Genomic DNA, 18,867 nt, shown 5'->3' on the forward strand with positions numbered 1-18,867 from the left:
CTCCCCCCTCTTGAATGAGCTCTTGAATGAGGGGGGCCTTATTTACCACGGACCTGGCGTTGCATAACATCAGCCGATGATCCCGGGCCCGAGGATCTAAAGTCCCTGGAGGCCGAGTAGAGCCCTGAGGATCGGAGCACCCACAAGCTTGTAAGCAGCGTGTGCGTGCTCCCAAAACCCGATATGGTCCTCTGCTCCCACCATATCTGCCCCTCCCACTGACCGTACTAATCACACCACCCTCTATTAACCCCCCAGTCTCCTCCCTCACCGTTCCGCGCCCCTCAGACAGGACTGGCCTTGGCCTCAGAGAGGGCTCCCCCAAACATTTGAGTGTTTCTTAGCAAAATTACTGATCTCTGAGCTTCATTAATTTCACAGATAATCTCTGAGTCACATTGGTTTACTTCTGTGAATGAATATTGCAGCAAAAAAGAAAATGGATTAAATCTGAGGTATTGTGTTTTGAATTCAGATCTTTAATTGTCTTCTTAGTTATTGCATAGTTTACATTTTTTAATATTCTAGTTTACTATTGTGAACTGTGACTGACTTAATTCACTCTCAAAATTGCTTATTTTTCCCCAGTGAAGGGATAAGGAAGAATGGTTTAATTCTTAAGACCCGATTAAATCTTATAAGTCATTCTTTTCTCTCTCTTTGCTTTCTGTTTTCATTACCATATCAATGCTGAGGTTGCATTTTTAGTGCTTCGGTATATATGTGGGTGTGTTGGACTAGAACAGAGCTTTTCAACCGGTGGTATGCGTACCATCTGTGGTACTTTGCAACATGGCAGGTGGTACATGACTGCTAGCCAAGTGTAGGAGGGGAGGGGAATGAGCCAAAGCGACCCAAGCCTGAGGGAGAGGCAGCTGCAACTGCAGGACTGTCTGGGCTTGGCAGAAGCCCCAGGAGCCGGCAGGGCTCCAGCTGATTGGCATTCCGGAAGCAGTGTGAGCTGGAGGTGAATTGAAGAAAAAAAAAGGGGGGAGGAAAGGAGAGACTATAAAAGGAGGTGGTTTGGGCGGGAAAGGGAAAAAAAAGACAACAGGGAAAGAGAAGGAGAGGTCAGCAAGCAGGAAGGAAACAGGGAAAGAGAAGAAGCAGCAGCTGTTGCTGGAAGAAAAGGTTCCTTGGTTCGTTTTCTCCAGCCAGGAGAATGCAATCAGTGCTGATGAAATGAAAAGCTGGCATGTTGGAAAAGAGGTGGGTTTATTTAGTACTGGATCAGCTGGCAGCTTGATTGGGTCACCATAAGGATTTTTGTACAGTTTTTACTTATAATTCAGATGCTCAGTTTGTGTGCTTTGGTTTTTGGAATATTTTAGTCTAGCAATGAGTCCAAAGTGTTGACTTCTGTAGGTTTAATCCCTTTAAACAAATGTAGTTAGCTTTACCCCCTTATCTTGAGTCTGTCTATGGCTTTTAGAAAGTTTTCTTTGAAGATAAACAGGCTTAATTTAAAGCTAAAGCTTTTGGCAATTGTCGGAGCCTTTCAATCTCAGTGCAACATTGTGGCACACCTGAGGCAGCTTAAAGGGAAAAAACCGGAGTTTATGTGTTTCTTTATTTTGTGAGCCTTTCTTGCTTTGCACTTGATTCCTGTGACTTTAAGGGTACAGGGAAGGGATTGGGGCGGTGCATTCTTACTACACTGTGGAGGGAGAGCTCAGAAGGGAGAGAGGAAGAAGGGCCAACCAGCTAGCTCAGGGGTCTACAAACTTAGCAACTTTTAAGACCTGTGGACTTCAACTCCCAGAATTCCTCAACCAGCCATGATGGCTGAGGAATTCTGGGAGTTGAAGTCCACAAGTCTTAAAAGTGCCAAGTTTGAAGACCCCTGAGCTGGCTGGTAGTGATGCATATTAATAAACATGGATAAATTCATCATACATTTGTCAGTGCAAAGGGAAAGTGATTCAGCAAAGGAACAGCCATTGAAGAAATTAAAACTTGTACTTTTTTCCTTTTTTTTCTACAGTTTGTAATATTTTATTATAGAATAAAATACAAAAATACAAAAGGAAATAGGACACATTGAGGAGGAAAAAGTGAGGGGGAGAAGGGAAAAAGAACAGACTTCCTCTATTGCAATAAATGAAGCATTAACATTGAACCTCAACTTTTTACTTTTCCATATTATAAACTAGCCATTTCTATAACAACAAATGAATCTAATCAGTAAAACCCCAAATCCCCCCCCTTTTTTTAGTCATCAAGTTTTTGACACCTTGCTAAACACTGGTGTTACTGAAATATTGTCATGTTCTAAAAGTTGTACAATCTCTGAAAAGGTTGAAAAGCCCTGAACTAGAAGGCACCAGGCTAGAAACGATGAATTCTAGTCCATTAGGCATGAAAGCCAGCTGGGTGACCTTGGGCGAGTCACTCTCTCTCCAACCTACCTAGCAGAGATCTTACTGTGGAGAAAATAGGAGGAGGAAGTAGTATTAGGTATGTTCGCCACTTTGAGTTATTTATAAAAATGATAAAGGTGGGATATAAATAAATAAATGAACAAGCAAACAAACCCGTATCCTTTTTCTAACACATCCTGAACTTCTTCGTAGTTCGAAATTGTGAAAGGCACAATTCGAAAATTTGGAGTTTTATTGTTGAAAAGAATACGCGTAACCTTGCTTGAAATGCAGTCTCGTTGACGACTTTCATTCATCAGATACACACGACATACGTAGAAAGAGACCCACGTGGCGCAGTTGAAACTCGGAAGTGTGCACTTCTTGCGCAGGCGTCTCTTCCGGTTCCGCGTTCTCTTCGCCGGAGTTGCTACGTGTCTTAAGAGGCCTCGTTTGGTGGCAGCGTCTGAGCGTAACGACTGTGTCTCCAGAATTGTGAGTATAAGTAATTACGGGTAATTCTGATTTTGTTCTGTGTTTTCTTCGGATTGTTGGCGAAAAAGAGAAATAATGAGGCCTTCGCGTTTTCAATGCCAAGAGTTAGTTAAAGCACAGCGCTTTCCTCTTCTGGCTGGTTGCAGAGTATTTTAGCTCTCCTGACTTCAGACCTGTCGCTTTTTCAAGGCCATATTAAACGTGTAATTGTTTTTCTTAAATTAACCCCAGAGGACGATTTTTCACACTATTCTGTTCTCTCTTTACGGGTATGTAAGCTGCATATACTTCTACAGTTTTATGTGTTTCATGAATTACTGGTAATTTTAATTTAAAACAAGCACTTGTATCTATAAAGCCCCAACGAATATAATGCCGTTTTGTACCAAACAGAGTTCGAGAAAATAACCGAAAGCAAAAGAAAACCAGTCTGTATATGCGCAGAATGCCTTGCTTCCCTTTTTCTTTTCCTATAAAAACTGATGACTATAAAAACAGGTCAGTTTACCTATTACGTAGTTTACAAAAAAGTGGAACCAGATCACTCCCATTTATGGAAAGGCAAGCAAATCTGAAATGAATCCTGGTAGCATTTGGTATGTTATATATACATTGAACTCTTGTACTTATTTATTGTAGATTAAAAATGTATATATAAACTTTGAAGCACACTCGAATGGTATCAGTCCAGCAGATGACTAGTATAGTTTCCTAATACTAACTGCTAACTAACTACTGATTGGCCAGTAGCTAGTGGAGTAGTTGATACACTAATTTGTAAATCAGGATCACAGTCTGTGGCAATGTGTTCAGTTTGGTAGAATATGTTTTTTGCTTATACTGATCACTCAGCATTTAGACATATTTAGTCAAATGAGATAAGTTACCTCTGGAATATTTCCAGATTTAATTTTATGATTAATAGCCTATGAAAGAGTAACCATGGGCAATAGCTTTAAGTTTTCTACATAGATCAATAGTATCAGAAATACTATTTGTTAAAAATTTATCTTTGCTTCCATTTATTTTTGAAAGTTAATTTGTTTTTGGTTTTTCAGTTCATCATGGATCAAGTAATGCAATTTGTAGAGCCCAGCCGCCAGTTTGTGAAAGATTCCATCAGACTTGTTAAAAGATGCACAAAACCAGATAGAAAAGGTAAAGTAATCAAGAAGAAAGAAGGGCAAAATAAATCTATGGTAATATAAAGTGCAAGAAACTAACTTATGTCTATAATTGCAGGGGATTCATGTTAGGTTTCTGTGTCAAATCCCATATTTTCATTCTAATAATGATATATTTTAAATGAATGAAAGTAAAAGTACTACAAATAATAGTACAAATTAAAGGTAATAAAAATAATACAGATTAAGAACTCATATAAACAATAAACTGGTGAACAGTCAACAAATCTAAAATATATACTATTATACTCCACCGTGTTCTTAAAGTATGGTCACCAAGATACTCTTGGAGGACTTCAAAATTAAAATTATTTTAAAAAATAATGCAATATTAAAATTCTGTCAATCGTGAACAGTAGTGGCAGCAAATGTGTTAATTTAATTTTTAATAAGGTAAATGTCAATAAACATAACCCATACAAACAACACCTTTGGGATCCTTCATAATTTTTAATAGTATGATAGAAAAAAGTTTTAAAAACACTTCTCTAGTATATCATTAAGTGTTTCATTTGTGAAGTATCCAAAGGATTTCTAGAGGAGATATTAAAATGCAAGTTGCATTTTAAAAAGCTACTGAAGCTTTGTTGAGCTCTTATTTTAACAGTTGTCCAAGAGGTAAATTTTTGAAATAGGGGCTACAAGGGGATTTCTTTGGTAAAGTGAGCAGAGTGATTTGAACTGGAGCCTAGAATTATGTATACTAGCTTCATTAGTAGTGAGCATACTTTTTTCTAAGTGAAAAATTGACTTTTTTCTTAGGCTTAGAGAAGATAGTTATCACAAATGCTGAGTCTAGAAAACACTCAGGAATTAATGAAGTCTGATTTGGTATCTGATTGCTCTTCCTTCATTTTTTGACAGCAGCCAAAAAAGCCAATGCAATCCTAGGCTGCTTTAATAGAGAGATAGAGTCAAGATCACGTTAAGTTCTAGTACCACTTTACAAAGCCTTAGTAAGACCACACTTGGAATACTGCATCCAATTCTGATCACCACAATATAAAAAAGATGTTGAGACTCTGAAAAGAGTGCAGAGAAGAACAAAAATAATTAAAGAGCTGGAATAACGAATAATGGTTACAGGAATTGGGTGTGTCTAGTCTAATGAAAAGAATGACTACAGGAGACATGATAGTGGTGTTGCAAGATTTGAGGGGCTCCTACAAAGATATGGGGGGGGGGGGGTTCAAACTATTTTCCAAAGCGCTAAAAGGCAAGAGAAGAAACAATGGATGGAAACTAACCAAGGAGAGAAGCAACCTGGAATTAAGGAGAAATTTCCTAACGGTGAGAGCAATCAACTAATGGAACATCTTGCTATCAGAGGTTGTGGGTGCTCCATCACTGGAGGCTTTCAAAAAAAGCTGGATCCTCATTTATTTGAAATCGTATAGTTTCCCCTGCTTGAGGAATTTGGACTAGAAGACCTCCAAAGTCCAACTCTATTGTTCTATGTTCTAAAAAAAATTACCACTAATTCCACTATTCTAAACACTTTAGAAAATAATGTAATATCCTGTAATACCTGTCTGTTATGTATGACTTAATTGACTTCAAGTCCTGTCAATTAAGCAATAATCTAGTGTGACCCAGGAAGTGACCCTCTTTTTTGGAGCACCTCCATTCATTTGGCCCTAGCCTTTCCACATTCAAAAGAACCTAAAAATGTGGTTATTCCCTCAGGCCTTAGGGCACCTAGTGGGTTCTTCTCAGTTGGAGGTATTTTTAAAGTGTTCTTTTGAAGCAAGTATGTATTTTTAAATATCATGGTGCTTTAATTTTTTTTATAAAGCTGCCCATTATCATTTTTGGAGAACAGTGGCTCAGAAATTGGATAAATATATGTAATTTTAAATTACAGAATTCCAGAAGATTGCCATGGCAACAGCAATAGGTTTTGCAATAATGGGATTTATTGGTTTCTTCGTAAAATTGATCCACATTCCAATCAACAATATTATTGTGTAAGTAAATGTGTTAAATGCTGTTTGTAGAAAAAGATCTGACAAAAAGTTCATGATAGTTCCTAATATCCTCTTCCCTCTTTAGTACTATCTGAAAATCTTGTATGTGACAAGAAAATAGTCTATGACACATGCATTTACTTAGAATATTTCTATGATAATTTGCTATTTAAAAAACGCTAAAGTGTTATAAAGAAATTAAGTACAGAAATTAAATAATATGGTACTTTTTAAAAATGAGACATTAATAGCACGTTAATAGTGCTGAGATACCACTATACTCTTACTGGTTTCCTGAACAAAATAGTTCCTTTAGAAAGGGGCATTTCTAAGGCAGGACACTATTATGAAAAGGCTTTCTCTCTCAAGTTATTTAATAACGCCACTCAAGTAAAAGATTGAATATTAGCATTGATTTTATAAACAGAATGACAAATTGCAATGAGTAAATTGACTCATTGCCTTTTGAATTAATTCATAAAGCTAGACAATATTCTGTGACATATGCCATAACTGGGATATCTCAAGAGTATAAAGAAGTGGAATCATAACAGCTTGATCAACTTTAATTAGAAAAACAATTTCATATTATTAATGCATTTGAACTCCAAAGTAAGAGCTAAATGTAATAGTACCATCAAATTGTGAATAACATCAAGAAAACTTACATGAAACAACAAGATGTTTCCTCACATCAGGATTACAGTATTTAATTAGCTTTCTGTATTGATAGCAGCAGTTCAGGGCATCTAGTGTTGCCTCTGATTCTTACACAGAAAGTGGAGTGTCATGTTATTAAAAGCCACAATCAAAACTATTTGCTGCTGTCTTTTTTGCTTACATTTAATGTGTAAATGTATTCAAAAACATTTTGAAATAAATTTGTTACCACTACAGGTAATCCTCAAATTACGAATGTAACTTGAGGATTCTTAGCAATGAATGGCGTACCTTGAACACCATCACTCCCTGCTTTTGCCAATGCATTCACTAATTGAATGCCTGGGTCATTAAGTGCCCATGAGGTATCTCAGGGTGGGGAAGGCCATCGGGGGCCTAGTGAGGGAACAGGCCACCTGCTTAAGACCTCCCATGGCTTCCCCTGACCCACTGACATACCTCATGCAATTGTTCGCCCCCCCCCCCCCCATCCTGCCACGCCAGGTCACTTACCTTTGAAGATCTAGTGGGCTGTCTCCTCTTCAGCTGTCTCCTCTCCAGTCTCTCTGCCACACAAGATCACAGTGCTCAGAAACTCCGCGCACAAAATGTTTGCAAGCTGACGGGAAGCTTTGAGTCAGCGAAATTGCTGGAGATGGGAAGCATTTGGGGGCCATAATCTTGCGGCCTGAAGTCATGTGAGATTACGGCCCCCAGAAAATTTCACTCCTGGCGCAAAAGCATTTGCAAGCTGGCTGGACATTGGGAACAACGCAATCAGCTTGCAAATGCTTTTTGCGTCGGGAGAGAAATGTTCTGGGGGCTGTAATCCCGTGTGACTTCCGATACCCATTCTCTGCAGAAGCAAGATTACGGCTCCCAGAACCTTTCACTCTCGGTGCAAAAAGCATTTCCAAGCTGATTTCCTCTCCCTGAAAGGCAAAAAAACGCGGCAGAGTGGAGACGGATCTTTGCAAGGTAGGTGAGTCTGGCATGGCAGAATGGTAGGGGGAAACATTTTTAGGAGCTGGGGGGGGGGGGATAGGATGAATGTTGCAGAGCCTCTGCAGTCGTTTGTAAGGGCTAACAACTACTGTGGTGCTGCAACATTTGTAATTTCAGGACTTTTTCATAAACACTAGGGGGTGCTTATCAGGTAACCTCAAATGGGGGCTTAATGAACGTTTGTAACTTGGGGATTACCTGTACTAAGATACCACTGTGTTTTCTGAACAAAGCAGTTCCTTTGGAAAGGGGCATTTCTTAGGCAGACAACTATTAGTGACCATTTTTGTAATCTTAGTAATAGAAGTGGTTAATTTATTCAGTGATATACAGTAAGTCCCTTATTTTTATAATTGAATCCATAAGCCATTTCTATATTTGTACATTACACATACAATAGGTTAATCAGGTGATCTTCTAGGATCTCTACCTGTGCATCAGTGGAATATCTGTTACAATGTGTGTCCTGCCTTACAGTTGTAATAAATTATTTCTGCAGCAAAAATTGTTTTATTTGTGGAATAATTTGATATATTTTATTTTGGACTACATAAATCAGTGATGGCGAACCTTTTAGAGACTGAGTGCCCAAACTGCAACTCAAAACCCACTTATGCATCGTCGAGTGCCGGGTGGGTGTGGCCCATTGGCTGGGTGTGGCCAATTGGGTGGGCATGGCTGCCGTGGTAATGGCAGACTGGGTGGGACTAAAAAGTTCAATCAATCAATTCCAACTTTGCAAGAACTTTTTCCCCCCCACGAGAAGTTGAAATTGACTGATTGAACCTTTTTTTTTTTTTGCACATGGTGGTGGAGGCCTAAAGCGAAAAGGTTTTATAAAACCCAGCTGAAGGCCTAGGACTGGGGCAACGACGCGCGTGCCCACAAAGAGGGCTCTGAGTGCCGCCTCTGGCACCCGTGCCATAGGTTCGCCACCACTGACATAAATTATCTATTTCGGTAGGATATTTTGTTAGTATGTGGGACTGACTGTTTTGATGGTGAGCTATGTTAGCAATGAACGAGAGACTAGATGTAAAAGCAACTTCTGATATTGGGTTACCTGGCATGGTTGAGCTTTGACTACTAATTTCTTCTCTATCTTTCTGCTGAATCGAGAGAGGACATGAAAGTGCATGCAGTAGCCTCCCTGCAAGATTTTATTTAAAAAACAAAAAAACAAATTTCAGATAGTTTTTTCTGATTAAGATGCAAAGTATCATTTTAATTGAAATTTAGTTTTAGTCAGTTAGATCTATTTTCCAGGTAAGCATCTTTCATAACATAGTATACAGTCTTTAGAACGTTAATTAGATCTTTTGGTGTATAGCTTACTACTTATGAACTAATCCAGCATCTTAGATTCATTACTGATTGATATGCTGTTTATTACATATTTTTATATAAATACATTTTTATTTTTTCACTGAACTTGTTAATTTTAAAAAAATAATTATGTTTCTTGAAAGATAATTACATAATGTTGACTTATCATGTAGCAATGTCTCAATTGATGTCCTGTTTTTTTCTTTTTGCAGCGGTGGCTAAACAAATCAGGAAGACATTACTTTGTGCATGGTAAAATAACAGATCAATGTGGACTTTCTGACTTAATTGTCTGTAGATCTTCCTCATAACTTGTCAATATAAACCAGATTTTAAAATAAAATGTGTGTGATATTCTATTTGCAAATACATAAATACCTAACCAACCAATACTTGAAAATTAAACTAGCTGATGCGAGCTTTTAGGAAAGAACAGATAACTTAGGAAGTATTCCATTTCTTCTTGGATGTTGGGAAAACATAAGTGCTGTAAACAGCATTGACCAGTTGACTTTCTTATATGTCCCTACCTTGGATTATCACTGAAGATGCCCAAATTCTATCAGTCTTTACGTTGAAAAAAATACGTATATTTTGCTCCCCATGTTGTTAAAAGCAAAAACGTAACTATCAAATATATTTTAAATTATATCTTTATTAAGGCAATCGTAGGTCTTATTTACAATGTATTAATTGACATTGCTTTCCAAAAGAACTAATTCCATTACATTTTGGCAAGCTTTAAGGAACAACATTTGTAAGAATAGAGCCAAGATAAAATATAATTAATACTGCTTACATTGTAGAATTCATTCTGATTTAATTTTATTTGCAGAGACCTATGTGATACTTAGCTGCCATGGGATCAGGAGATAAAGTGCACATATTAGACACTATACATACAAACTCATTTCCTGTTCTGTCGATACTGTCACACAATTTCTTTCCTATGTCATTTTAATGCAAGCAAACAAATAATTTCACTATATCTTTTTTTCCTATGTTTTAATGCAAGCAAAATAACAGTTTCACTATATTTTTCTTATGTTGTTTTAAAGCAAACAAATAACAGTTTCTTTATATCTTTCCTATGTTTTAATGTAAACAAAATAAGTTATTGTTGTGGGCCATTTATTTATGTGTCCTCTACGTCATAAATAAACCCCAGCTACTGGTCACTATTTGACCAATAAGTGGGAGATAAAAATTACTGCTCTATTAATGGGAGTAGAATTTACTGAGTACTTTTCCATGCAGTGGATAAAAGATAGAAGATCTCTGATAGAGCAGAGTGAGTGAAGCCAGGCTTTATGCTTATGCACAGGTGTGTGTTGAGGGCTGCAGGGGAGTATGGATGTTTCTACTCCCATGCAATATTTGATTTGTATTGCATTTTCTAGACTAATTTTGCATGCATTTTTTTTAGTCACAGTAACATATTATATGGGTATTAATTAGTCATAACTAATAAGAGGCACTGCTTATTCTTAACCAGTAGCAAAGTTTTGCTAAAGAGTTTGAGCATAAAAGCAACAGCTAGAATACAGCATGGAATGTTGCATATATCTACTTTTGATTACCCATCTTACATGTCTTAAAGCAGCTTTTCTATGCATTGGTTACAGAGTAATTTAAAAATACATTCAATTTCAGGTTCTAAAAACATAAATGCAGCTTTGCTTCAAAAAAATATCATAAAATCTATGGCATTCAATAGATTGAAGCTTCATTTTAAAAACTAAAAACTTTAAAAACAAAAATGTTGAATTTTTATAAAAGCACAATGAAATAATTGCAGAATAAAATTCTCAGTTTCCTAGTGGGTGAGATTCCAGAAAATTTCATTTTTGAATTTCAAGTTGAACTAAGTAGGGTGATAATCTTTCAAACATCTCCTTTATCTTTAATTCCCATTGTCCAAAGCAAAGGCTTGTCAGTTTCAATGGTCACTATCCCAGTTTCGTCATAACTATTTGATGTGCTGACAAGTGTTCCAAACTTCAAAATACTTCTATCTGTAATTAAGAAAAAAAGGTCAAGATTTTTTGCCACATCATTTAAACTTAGCAGTATTTGTGTATAGGTGGTCCTCATTTAATTATAGCACTTGGGACCTTCGACTCTGTCATTAAGAGATGTAGTCACAAAGTGTGACATCATGTGACCGCCCCAACTTAATGATGCCAGCTGTTTTAGTTGCCATCTGACGAATCCTGGGTGATTGCAGCTTCCTAGTCAAGTGATCATTGTTTATGACCTGCCAACCTCCCCATTTCATTTTTCGGAAGCCAGCAGTAAAGATTTGCAGAGGATGATCATGTGACTGCAGGGCACTGCAATGTCTTAATTGTGAGCTGGTTGCCTGATTTGCGATCACATGATCATGGGGAAATGGCAGTTGCTGCAATTATAAGGATCCACTGTAAATTCAAATGGTCATTCACGAAGGGCTACCTGCAATGATAAACCTGCTTACTCAAATGCAGGTAGTCCTCAACTTACCACCATAATTGACCCCAAAATTTCCATTGCTAAACAAGATAGTTAAGTAAGTTTTGCCCCATTTTACAACCTTTTCTGCTATAGTTGTTAAGTGAATCCTAGTTTGATAAGTGAATCTGGCTTCCCCCATTGACTTTGCTTGTCGGAAGCCAGCTGGAAACATGATCACATGACCCTGAGACAATACAAGTGTCATAAATACAGCTAGTTGCCAAGCATACAAATTTTGGTCACATGACCATGGGAATGCTGCAACAGTCAATCATAAGTGTGAAAACCAGTCATAAATCATTTTTTTAGTGCTGTTGTAACCGAATGAATATTTAAAGAATAGTTATAAGTTGAGAACTATCTGTATAGAACTTTTTTTTGATGAAATTTACTTCCAAATCATGATGGTTTGCTGCAGATGTGCCCTCACTCCTCCCCAAAATTGTGATTCTTCTGAATGTCTGAAATATGTTTATTTGAATCATACCTCACTAATGAACAAATCATAAGGATATTATTTTTTAAAAAAATCCAGTTATACTAGATGACAAGATTTTAGAAAACTAACCTTTTTTTAAAAAAACAAAAAACAAGTCCTTTTTCATTAATATTTTTAGATTTTTATTTACATGTTATATGTGTGCTCCTCCCAATTCTGGAAAAAAAAATACAGGCTCTCAAATCTCTGACTAAGAGTTTACTTCAGGTGTGGATACCTGTATGCCTCAACATTTATCACAACAACATATGGCTGTGCAAAGCATTCCAAAGAGATGCTTTGCCAGCAAAACTAAGTCCACGCAGAGATAGCTGCAGTTGCAACCCCCATGAGCCTCTCAAAAGATGCAGCTGGTTTTGTTGTTCAAGGAGGGGTGTTTTGTTTGTGATAGAGCACAAACATCTTTTTCTTACGCTTTTTACAGCCTTATTACTACCAAAAATAGCAGCACAGTATTGTACTGTATAAAACCTAAATTAGTAATAGCTTTTTTCCAGGCAGGTTTTCTTTTATTGTTTATAAAACACTTTGGAAAAATGTAATTCATTCGACTCTTGTAAAAAGCCTAGCACATATTTTTATTACTATAAAAATAAAATTTAGACAAAAACATGGGTTGGATTAAAGTAAGGTAGCAAAACTGACATTAGAGGATAATATATCCTATAGCAGTGATGGCAAACCTTTTAGAGACCGAGTGCCCAAACTGCAACCCAAAACCCATTTATGCATCATCAAGTGCCGGGTGGGTGTGGCCCATTGGGTGGGTGTGGCCCATTGGGTGGGTGTGGCCCATTGGGTGGGCGTGGCTGCAGTGGTAACGGCAGACTGGGTGATATTAAAAAGTTCAATCAATCAATTCCAACTTTGCAAGATCTTTTTTTTTCCCGCGAGAAGTTGAAATTGACTGATTGAACCTTTTTTTTTTTTGCACACGGCAGCGGAGGCCTAAAGCGAAAAGGATTTATAAAACCCAGCTGAAGGCCTAGGACTGGGGCGAGGGCGCGCGTGCCCACAGAAAGGGCTCTGAGTGCCGCCTCTGGCACCCGTGCCATAGGTTCGCCACCACTGTCCTATAGGATATATAGGAGCCAGTTTGGTCCACTGTTTAAGGCACCAGGCTAGAAAGCAAAAGACTGAGCTCAGGTCCTGCCTTAGTGATTGCAGAGGAGCCAGGTGGAATCTGAAGTTCCCGCGTGAATTATTAAACTAATTTCCCATTGTTCAAACCCCACCCCAATAACCCGGTCCATCAGGAGCCAACCCACTGTGTGAAGGTGTTTTGAGAACTCGGAGATGAGAAGGTGATAAGTCGTTCTCTGGGACCATGACTTTGGTAACAAGCAGGGATTAGCCGGAAAGGAGCCCATCCAGATGGCCCATTCCCAGCTCCCTAATTCCCATACAGATACATCAAAATGAAAGCATTACATTCTTCAATTCCCAAGTAACCGTCCTCCCTCCCCACGAAATGGCAGTGTTCCGACGGATGTGACATGCTGTCCCCTAAAAGAAGGGGAGTTGTACCAGGAGGAGAGAAATCCCCCCCCAGCGCATGGTCTCCTTTCTTAGTCCGGGATTTAGCACGCCTCCTTGACTGGCCGGAAGACATCCTCAAAGAATGTCATGAAATTTGGTACCCTAGATAGTCAAGGCATGTCTGGTGAAACTCACATTTAGAAAGCTTTGCATACAGTTTAGCCTTCAGCAGTTTCCTCAGTACTTCGTGGACCAATTTAATGTGCTCTTCCATAGTTTCAGTGTAAATGAGAATGTCATCAAGATAAACCAAAACCTCCTTATACAGATGATCATGTAGCACCTGGTTGATTAATTGCATAAACACAGCAGAAGCTCCTTGTAGTCCAAAAGGCATCAATTTAAATTGGAAGCTTTCCAGGGAGCAATTTAAGGCGGTTTTCCATTGGTAAAAACTTTCTCCTTTACCAGGTGGCCTAACATGTCCTTCATTAAGGGGAAGGGGTACATGTTCTGTAGGCTGATAGCATTTAACCTTTTAAAATTCATGCATAATCTCAGCGACCCATCTTTCTTTTCTTTGAACAATACAGGGGCTGCTACACAAGATTTTGCTGGTTGGATGAAACCCTGAGCCAGGTTCTTATCAATGTACTCCCTTAACTCCATCTCTCTGGGCGTCATGGAGTATATTTTTGGTTTTGGGAGCTTGGCCCTGGGTAAGATTTCAATGGCACAGTCCATAGCCGGGTGAGGGGGAGAACGTCGCATTCTTTGTGACTAAACGCCTCGACTAACTCATGGTATTTGGTTGGGACAAGCTGGATTCCTGGCAGCTTCTCTACAACAGCCTTTAGTGTTTCAAGGTGTTCTTCCTGAGTTTCATTTATAGTACTTTGTATCACTTGTGGTGGCAGGGGGGAAGGGACCTATCCCCAATCTTAATTCCTCACTCCATTCTCCCACCAGATGGTTGGGTGCCACTTGTCAAGCCAGGACAGACCCAAAATTACAGCCTCAAACATTTTTGGGACCACCACAAAATGAATGTTCCCCCAATGCCGATCCATTTCCAATTGCACTGGTTCTGTTAGGTGCGTAGCAGATGTACCGCCGATAAGGGACCTGTTAGCTTGTTCAAATCTCATGGCTAGGGGTAATAGCCTTGCCCGAATCCCCAGCTTGAGCACTGTGGGGTAGATTAATTAGGCACCTGGTGCAACAGAGTCTATTAACACATTTAAGTTCATTTGGGCCCCAATTTTGGGTACTATTATCTTGGGGATGGCAAAAGATGGGATGGGTTGACATACCATCAGATCCTCCTCACTTTCCTCATCACTGTAATAGGGCACCGGCATTTGTAATGGCTCTGGCAGGGCTCTTGCCTCGGGCTCAGCAGAAGGGGGTGTTCAACAGCTGGGTCCTGTCGTGCCCAGTTTGTCTTTTCCCTTCCTCCTCTGGGGGCTTTTTGTGGCTTAACAGAGGCAGCCAGTGTGCTTCTGCAATTGGTTAGGAAAGCCCCAAATGATGGCTTGGAGTAGGTTGCGGTCTAGCTCCTGCTTGAAGTAGTTGATCAATGATCGTTCCGACCACTGTCCTAGCCGACCAGCAATTCACAAATGTATTCCTTAGTGGGGCAGCCTTTTTGCTTCAGACGATAGATCTCTTTCTCAGCCAACAGGGCCTGGGATTCATCTTCAAAACGACCTCTCAGTTGCTCCATGAATAGGTTAGCATTCTGCAGCTCAGGAGCCCCTTCATCATGGAGATTGGTCACCCAGTCGGCCGCGTCCCCCTCCAAATTGGCTGCCACAACATTCACCATCTGAGCATCATCCAGGTAGACATAAGCGTAGCGATCTAGATGAGCCCACACTGGATTCAGGAAGGATACCTTCTCGGGGTCCCCATCAAAGGTGAGCTTGATGGGAGGCAGCTCAAATCATGGTGGGGCCGCCTGTACTTGCTTCTGAGTTGCTTCTCTTGGGACTTCGGACTTCCCTTGGCTGGACTCCTGGACTGGCAACCTGAACCCGCAGCAGTGGGCTTGGTTGGGATACAGGGCTGGACATCACAGCTGGCTGGGGAATAGGTGAGGCAGCACGGGCTCCTGCAGTCAGGCTGGGACTCCAGCGAGGGGGGGAAGAGATGGGTAGCCCTTGGCATTCCCCCCATGGCGCACACATCCTGGGCGATGGGAACCATCTCTTTTACCTCCAATTTCCCAGACTTCTTCAGCTGCTCAAGCGAGGGACTGTGGACTGGAACTTCCAGTCTCCGGAGTTGTCCCCTTCGATTGATCCTTTTCCTTCTGGTATGCCGTGGACGAAAACCCCTGGGATGGCAGCAACAGGAGTTCCTCTTCAGCAGGAACAGGAGTGCTCCTGCGCTGAGGGGCAGCTTCGGCTTGAAGCTAGGATCGTAGGATCGTAGTTCCTGCGGTTCCAGCTTCCCAGGTTGGATCAACCAGGACTTTGGCCAAGCTCCTGCCAGTGACACCTCAGTGGCAGGAGTGGCTGCTTGCGCTCCCACAGCCAGAGTTCCATTGTGGCCAGCAACAGCTCCATTCTTTTCCTTCATCCTCAAATCTTCGCCGAGTCTTTACCTTCTCCCAAAGGATGGATAGGCAGTCTGACCCCAGTACCCGAAAGAAAACTAAAGTTTTAAGAGACTTGGTTTAATGTCATGGTTCCGACAGACAGACAAATACACATGTTTATTAGTTACAAAGTATCGGCACGGTCAAAAGTGAAACCAAGTCTGAATACACAAGTAACAATTGCCCAATAACAAAGTTAAATGTCCCACCCCAAAACTATGCAAGCAACTACGTTCACCAATATACTTATTTGGTGGGCTTTTTATGCAATGCCCAGTCCCTAGTCTTGGGAGCAGCAGATGACCTTGGTTCCAATAGGACAAAAGATTATTTTGACTAACCTGGCAACCCCACTCCCTCTGTTCTATGTGGCAACCTGGAATAAGAAAAAATGACTGCAGCCATGCTCATTGTAGAGTTGACAGGTTAAATGATGACCTACACAACACCTGCATTATGAGGGAGGCCCCTGCCTGCTTCCACGACTGATGCGTGTAGGTAAAGAAGTGGAGATTGCCCAAACCCAAAATAAGTACCACACCCGCAAGACATGGAAAAGATCGCCCTTGGAGAAGAAAAGAGGCAACTATAGCCCAAACCCAACCAATGCGCTCCACCGCTTGCTTTAAATGTGGGAAGGAAGGCCGCTGAAGCAGCCGAATGCAGAGCTAAAACCCTGGCTAAGAAGGGAGACCACGTGCCGGAGGGAAACCTGCAAAACCACAGCCCTGTGCGAAAGAGACGGCCTTGAGCATGGAGGTTGTGGAGCTCACCCCCTTGTGTAAATGAGAGGAGGGAACTGTGATCCCGCTGGAGAAGGATTAAGGGTTCTCCAATACTCCGATGATAACCCCTTGATAAGTGGCCTGATCAGGCCAGTAACAATGCCCATAGAACTGTACCTCCCGGGACTTCCGGTGGTGGCACCAGGGCGGTGCAGAGTTAAGGAGACAGGCTCTGTCACCTAACTCTGATCTTTCCACGTTTGGAGACCCTTTGGGGGCGCGGGGAAGTCTGGAGGACAACGCATGAGAAAGGGGGATGCCGGAGGAATAACGAGGCGAAAGGCAATCGCCCGTTAGGACGAAGGAAACCTAATTTCAACGTGGAAACTTCTGCCAGCAGCTGATGGCGGATCTGAGGCCCTGATAAAGCCACAGATGATGCGGAAGCAAGAATTCTAACAGACGGTGCCAAGTAGTAAGCTGTAATTGCCTATATTATTCCTAATACTAAAGAATATGGGGAGAGTCTAATAAGATTTAAGTGTCTATTAAGAAGGGCGCTGAGAGGAAGCTCAATCGGAGAGGGAACCCTCAACGCAAGCGGCGACCCAGCGGAGGATCTGTGAGTTGACAGATCTAAAGAACCGAGAGATTAAATAACAGAAGGTAGACACAAAGAAAGACTGTATTAAATCTGTGAGCGCAGAAGACGGAGAGGTTTGAGGAAGAAACTGGGAGCGGAGAGATCGTGATAAAGTTGAAACCGGTAGAGCTTGTGGATTGAGAGACCTGGATAGAAAAGACTGTGAGTTGAAAGAGTTGAAAGAAAATGGCGATCTAGAAGAACGCAGTAGCGATTAAAAGTGATTGGAGAAAAACTAGAGACAAACCTGAGGGCTGCAAAGATCGGGAAACTCAAGTAAAGTGCTCCCAGCCACGAAAAAGCGTGCCTTGCTGTTAAAATCTGAAGGTGGAAAGAGAGACCGGGAGGATACGACATCAAAGGAAAGTGAAAAGAACGGACTGAGGTTGGAAAGAAAACCTGGAGCTTNAAAACCTGGAGCTTGAGAGATCCATTCAAAAGATACAAGGAAGGAGACGAGAGTGAAGGAGCGGAGTGACGATTGGAGAATAAACGACAGGAGAGGAAGCTGAAAAAGACGGGCTGACGCTGAGAAAGATTTATAGCTTGACAGGGACGGTGCTTTAAGTAAGACGAGCGTGAACGGAAGGGAAGGAGACAACGGAAGATGATGCTGGGAGTATCAGGAGAGGATGAGGTTTGAGAAGAGACAAAAAAGGACTGTATAATTGGGAAAATTTGTTGGTTAAAAAAGTAAGAAAGAATACGAAAGTGAAGAAAGTTTGAGAAGGTAGAGAGAGGTTGGAGTAAGTGGAGGAAAGTTCAGAGAAGTTGAGGGAAGAGAAGTGTAAAATAATTATGACAACATTGAGGACAGGGGAAAAAACAGTATCAAGTTTAACATTGACACCCTCATCCCCACCTGGCCAAAGATTAATAGAAGGAATGTTTGGCACAGATAAACAAAATGTAATAGCCAATATACAAACTATGCAATCTACACTCCTCAGTATCCAAGAAACAATGTTAAAAATGCAAGAGACTATATCGAAAAATCATGTGGAAATGAGAGGCAATATAAATAAATTGGACAACAGAGTTGAAATGATACAACAAACGATGGAAAAAAATGAAGCAAGAATTCAATTAGTAGAAATGGGGTTAGACAATGTTGTGAAAAAAGTTGATACATTAGACACAGAAATGATAGCCTCCCAAAAAAAAATGGAGGAAGCAATTATTTATTTGGAAATGGATAAGGCGGCATTTTATCTACGCTTCCAAAATGTGAGGAAGAAGATCTGGGGGATATTATGGCAGATTTGATTTCTGGTGTGTTGCAAAGGGACAGGCAAGAAATTCTAACGGAGTTCGATGAAATATATAGAATTCAGACAAATTATGCTAGACGTAATAGACTCCCACGGGAGGTACACATTAGGTTTGCCAGGAAAAGGGTGAGAGATATAATTTATAAAATTACAAGGGA

General features: G+C 40.4%; 3 protein-coding genes across 3 annotated transcripts in view; 1 reads left to right on the plus strand and 2 right to left on the minus strand.

Moving 5' to 3' along the window:
- Positions 1 to 3,710, minus strand: part of LOC114922348 (trichohyalin-like) — a 19,038-nt gene extending 15,328 nt beyond the window's left edge. The window contains exons 1-2 of the mRNA XM_029283500.1: positions 3,625 to 3,710; positions 2,685 to 2,901 (exon numbers count right to left, since the gene is read on the minus strand). Coding sequence (XP_029139333.1) covers positions 2,685 to 2,901; positions 3,625 to 3,710 — 303 coding nt within the window. The remainder of the gene's footprint in view (positions 1 to 2,684; positions 2,902 to 3,624) is intronic.
- On the plus strand, positions 2,728 to 9,329 carry SEC61G (SEC61 translocon gamma subunit). The gene is made up of 4 exons (XM_015812801.2): positions 2,728 to 2,855; positions 3,914 to 4,013; positions 5,904 to 6,006; positions 9,210 to 9,329. The coding sequence occupies exons 2-4, from the start codon at positions 3,920 to 3,922 to the stop codon at positions 9,217 to 9,219; spliced, it is 207 nt and encodes a 68-aa protein (XP_015668287.1). The 5' UTR covers positions 2,728 to 2,855; positions 3,914 to 3,919; the 3' UTR covers positions 9,220 to 9,329.
- Positions 9,330 to 9,637: 308 nt separating this feature from the next.
- The window catches only part of TPK1 (thiamin pyrophosphokinase 1), a gene marked incomplete at its 5' end in the record, with an annotated part of 353,835 nt that continues 344,605 nt past the window's right edge, over positions 9,638 to 18,867 (minus strand). The window contains 1 exon segment of the mRNA XM_015812800.1: positions 9,638 to 11,012. Within this exon segment, the coding sequence (XP_015668286.1) occupies positions 10,882 to 11,012 (131 nt within the window).

This window comes from Protobothrops mucrosquamatus, unplaced genomic scaffold, assembly GCF_001527695.2.
Source record: "Protobothrops mucrosquamatus isolate PMUCROS unplaced genomic scaffold, P.Mucros_1.0 scaffold111, whole genome shotgun sequence".
NCBI lineage: Eukaryota > Metazoa > Chordata > Lepidosauria > Squamata > Viperidae > Protobothrops > Protobothrops mucrosquamatus.